The sequence below is a fragment of the Ananas comosus genome, unplaced genomic scaffold, assembly GCF_001540865.1.
Source record: "Ananas comosus cultivar F153 unplaced genomic scaffold, ASM154086v1, whole genome shotgun sequence".
In the NCBI taxonomy this organism is placed as follows: domain Eukaryota; kingdom Viridiplantae; phylum Streptophyta; class Magnoliopsida; order Poales; family Bromeliaceae; genus Ananas; species Ananas comosus.
This window is the reverse complement of record NW_017891281.1, coordinates 4,193-9,153: the sequence shown is the minus strand read 5'-3', so window position 1 is coordinate 9,153 and position 4,961 is coordinate 4,193. Positions and strand designations below refer to the sequence as shown.

Sequence of the window (4,961 nt, the reverse complement as noted above, 5' to 3'; positions counted from 1 at the left end):
AAGATGTCACATTAGTGATTCATTTTAGAATATCGCGAGGGTAAGGGATTTTTCACAAAAGAATAATACAATATGCAAAAATTAATAACAAATCTGAACACAAGCATTCGTAAACAGTAAGTCAGAAAATGCTCAGCCGAAGCGAAGAGCACGACAATAATTTTTCCTAATTTCTAAACGAATGTATCTGGTCAAAATTGGAAATGTCAAAGAGAATTAAATATAATCTGGGCCCATTTTCCACTTGGTACGTTAAATACACGTAAGCTATATTATTGAGTAATGTACGTAGAATTAATTGGATAATAATTGACGAATTAAGCAATGAGCCAATTACAGATCACAAGGAAACCTACGTTTAGTTGCAAAAGATATATATTGTTGTTGACTTTAGTTAATAAGAGAGGAACCCTAAACTGTATGCATGGTTAGTCCCTGTAATATTTATATATTGCGATTTGGTCTATGTAAGTCCCTAAATTTTTACGTATGTTATGCTTTTAGTCCGTAATTGTTTGAAATTTTATGTTTTTGCATAACATAATCATTTTATTCTTTTCATAAAATATCAAATTCCGGGTTGAAAAGGCCACTTTGCATGAAAATCATGATTATTCTTACAATCCACGTACCAAAATGCAAAATTTGTCAAAATTTAGGATTAAAGTGTTTTAGTAAACATGAATGACCCAACTTGCAACGTCAGAATAGTACAGGGACTATAAACATATTTCTCCATTAAAAAAAAAAGATACGTATCATCTAGATTCTTATATACTCCAACTTATATCCATATCGTACGGTTACCAACATTCACATATTGCTAAATAAGCAACTTCAACAAGACCCCTAATAGCAAATAACTATATAAAGCCTCTTTTTGGTGTTATGCCATTGACGAGGAATTATGATCATGAAGCCTCTTTTTGGTGCAATAATTCTTGTATTATTGGCTTTTTATTTTGCGCCTTCGTATGCTAATGGCGCGCCAAATTCGCATTCCTCGGTGCATATTAGGGTTGATCAATCTGGGAGAGGAGATTTTACGAAGATCCAAGACGCGATCGACTCCGTTCCGTCGGGCAATTCGAACGCAACATTCATCTTAGTCAAACCTGGAATTTACAGGTAACAATATTATATTTTCTCCCCCTCTAATGCATGATGTTAAATTTTGGTCTCAGTAGTTTTTACTTCATCGCATTAGCCCTCGTCTTTATATATTCCAGTTTAGTCCCTATAAAAAAAATGTAAATTTTGCTTGTAAATTATTGGATTTGGTTCAAATATGGTCAAAAAGATCACTATTTTATTTTTCTTTTTCAATAGTTAGAATCTAGGTAATGATTGTTGCTAGCGCAGTTGGCTAAGAAATGGTTCGTATCTGTGGTTACAAGTTTAAAGCTTAAGAGTTATTTGGTTTCTTACAAAAGTATGAAAAAAAATTTACGAGAAAAAAGTTTTTAATAAAACTTTTCTTTTCCAACTTTTCGCACATTTGGTTTTCAGAAAAACTAGCTTTTTTTTGGAAAGTTTATTCCCAAATTTCATGAAAAACTAGTGTCTCATTTTTTTTGAATTTTTACTAAGTTTTTTATAAAATCTTGAAAATAAAATTTCAAAGAAAAAAAGGTTTCTTTGGAATCAGACGGGAGAAAAATTGAAAAAAAAATTCCATAAAATAAACTTTTGAAAAAAAAAAAATTTACACCTTTTTTGAAGGAACCAAACAAACTTTATATTTCAAGCACAGTCATTTCTATATAAAAAAAAATGAACAAAACAGGTAACCTGCTATATTTCTTCTTTTTTTTAAAAAAAAACAAAGTAGTAAGGATCTGTATACAAATAATACTCAAATGAAAAACACAGAATATGACCTAATAATGATATGTAATATGCTCTAATGTTCCTCTTAATTAACTTGTAATGAATTTTCCTTTTTCCTTATTTATAGGGAGAAGGTTATAGTCCCTGTTGATAAGCCATTCATAACATTGAGTGGCACCAACGCATATTCCACCATCATCACCTGGAATGAACCTTGGACCAATGTCCAGGCTCCAACAGTTTCCATTATGGCTTCAGATTTTGTTGGAAAATACCTTACAATCCAAGTAATTTTTAATTTTTTTTTTTAAATTCTATGTTTCACAAGCTGGCTTTTATAATGATAAGATGCCATCTAGCCTAATTTTGCTTTTGCAAGTATTTATCCTTTTTTTTTTCTAATCAAATGATTGTGTCATTTTGGAGGTTGTTTATAAAACTCTGAAATTTTATTGGAGCCTTCTAAAACTTGAGCTATGTGTAGTTAACGAGTTAGTAGACGAAAAGAACAAAAATAACTATACTATGTTTCTGGTGGTTGTTATCTGGATTGCAGTCTGAGAAATCGAGGAGTCAAAACCCCGTGTGTGCGTCTGAAATATGGCTTGAAGCGCATCCGATTAAACCATCAACCGACGATACGAGAGCGTTCGGATATATATATATATATATATATATATATATAGAGAGAGAGAGAGAGAGAGAGAGAGAGAGAGAGAGAGAGAGAGAGAGAGAGAGAGAGAGAGAGAGTTGGACTGGGCTACTATTAATAGCAAAATTCTATTGTTACTACCAGTTTTTTAGCCTTCGGATCAACTCTTTTCATTATTTCTAACCATTGGATTAAATACTATAACTCAGTGAGGACCACTCAACCCTAGAGGGACCACTCAACTCTAACCGACTAATATCATCTTGACCCTACAATTTTTCATCCAAGAGTTAAAAAAGCAAAAAGAGCGTTTTACTATTAATAGTATTCCAGTCTATATATATATATATATATATATATATATTACATAATATCAAAATATGAGATTCTGAGTTTTGCATTAGCACACATTTTGGATATATATACATTCATCTAAATGAAGTAGATAATCAACAAGAAGAGAGAGTTGATAATTTAAGCTTCAATTTTGTAACTAATCTACACAATTATTTCGGCGTGAACCCCTACTTTTTCTTCTTTTTTTTTCCAGAACACATTCGGCCCTGGCGCTCAAGCAGTTGCACTGAGAGTATCCGGGGACAGGGCAGCGTTTTACGCCTGCAGGTTCATTTCCTTTCAAGATACCGTCCTCGACGACGCCGGAAGGCACTACTACAAAAACTGCTACATCGAAGGTGCAACAGATGTAATCTGTGGCGATGGCAAAGCACTCTTTGAGGTGAAGCGTACGTGCATTAGATTAGATGCTTCTGGGAGTAGTATTTTGTGTGATTCGTCCACAAATGTGGTTTTTGTTTGGTTTACTGTGCAGTATTGTTCGACAAATTACTATTAGTTATTAAGTAGTATTAGATTAAGATCTTTTCGAAAGTTTCTTTTGGTAGTAAACATAAAAATTCTGAATTCGGGTTTCTGATTTTCAGCCTTAAAATTATTTGCTTTGCTTACGAATTCAAGTGTTTGTAGAAATGCCATCTGCATTCGGTCTCGAAGAACGGTGGAGCCTTCACCGCACAACGGCGGGTGACGGCTGCAGAGGATACTGGGTATAGCTTCGTGGGGTGCAAGGCCACGGGAGTCGGAAAAATGATTCTGGGACGACCGTGGGGGCTCTACTCACGCGTCGTGTTCGCCAACACCTACATGACTAACGCAGTTCTTCCTAGCGGTTGGGGCGACTGGGGAGACCCTACCTACCAAAGGTAACTCATGTTTCCAATGAAATCATTTTACAGTAAGGGTCTATTTTGTTCACGGTTTGTAATATTCTAATAATTCTCTATATTTTTTTTAAAAAAAAAAATCAAATTATTATCTTTCAATTCAACCTAAATAGTTGTGAAAGGTATTTAAGGAAGTAGCGAAATTATTATAGATTTTCAACAATTATAGTAATACCATCTTGCCATGAGTTAGGAGGCATTCTCATTTTCAGTAACTAATCTTTTCATCAATTTAAGTTATTAGTAAATAATGAGGTATGTAACTCTTTGCTTTAGAATATTAATTTTAACTTCGGTTGCGTAGGACGGTGTTCTTCGGAGAATACAGATCTTATGGACCTGGATCAGATGCCTCAGGAAGAGTTGTGTGGTCTCACCAGCTTTCACAGCCTGAAGCCCAGCCGTTCTTGTCGATGGCGTGGATCGACGGTCAGGATTGGCTCGCAAACCCTCCATCAAAGCATCCATGATATTTAGAAACTTTAAACAGGTTTAAGATAGATAGAAAGATTATTAGTTGTTCATAATTATTTTTCTATGTTATCCTAGTTTTAGGAGTACTTTCCAAGGAACAATGTACATTTATATTGATTCATTAGAGCTGTACATATTATAGGATATAAGACATTGTGGTTATTTAATTAATGTTATGAATAAAGGAACTTTGGGTTAGATGTTTGCTAATTTGTCAATTTCTTAAGCTAACTCTTCTCTACATTGATTAAATTACAAGTTTACACAGGGAAATTAAGTATTGTCCCTCTTTAAGATTACTTCTTTTTGTTTCATTTTGACAATATAATGCCTTGTTTAAGAATTAAATTACTATTTTTTATTATTTTAAAATTTAACCTCCACCCAGCCTGCAATAAAGGTCGACATAAGACGTAGGTTGGAAAATCAAAACCATTGGATCTTGTTTAGACCCAAACTTTGATGACAAATATGTATGCAATATAATTTGCAAAAAGGTAAAGACTATCCTTATTTTAGGATGTATGATATACTCCATTGGATGGATGGTATACCTAGTTAGTAAATTCGCGAATTATTCGCAAATTTTTGAAGATACGAATTAAACGCCTTTTTTCGTATTTTTTCGAAAAATTCAAAAAAAAAACGTGATTTTTTCGTCAAAAATAATCATTCGCGAACTATTCGCGATTCGCGAATGATTCGGCCAAAAAAACGATGCTGGCGATCGCAGAGTCGCGGCCGCGGGTCGCGTTGCCGCC

The 4,961-nt window shown here is 33.9% G+C and overlaps 1 protein-coding gene across 1 annotated transcript; it reads left to right on the top strand.

Moving 5' to 3' along the window:
• The first annotated feature begins 913 nt into the window (after window positions 1-913).
• LOC109704802 (putative pectinesterase 11) lies at window positions 914-4,389 on the top strand. Its single transcript, XM_020225585.1, has 5 exons — window positions 914-1,128; window positions 1,958-2,117; window positions 3,033-3,221; window positions 3,470-3,705; window positions 4,031-4,389. The coding sequence occupies exons 1-5, from the start codon at window positions 914-916 to the stop codon at window positions 4,194-4,196; spliced, it is 966 nt and encodes a 321-aa protein (XP_020081174.1). The 3' UTR covers window positions 4,197-4,389.
• The last annotated feature ends 572 nt before the right edge of the window (window positions 4,390-4,961 follow it).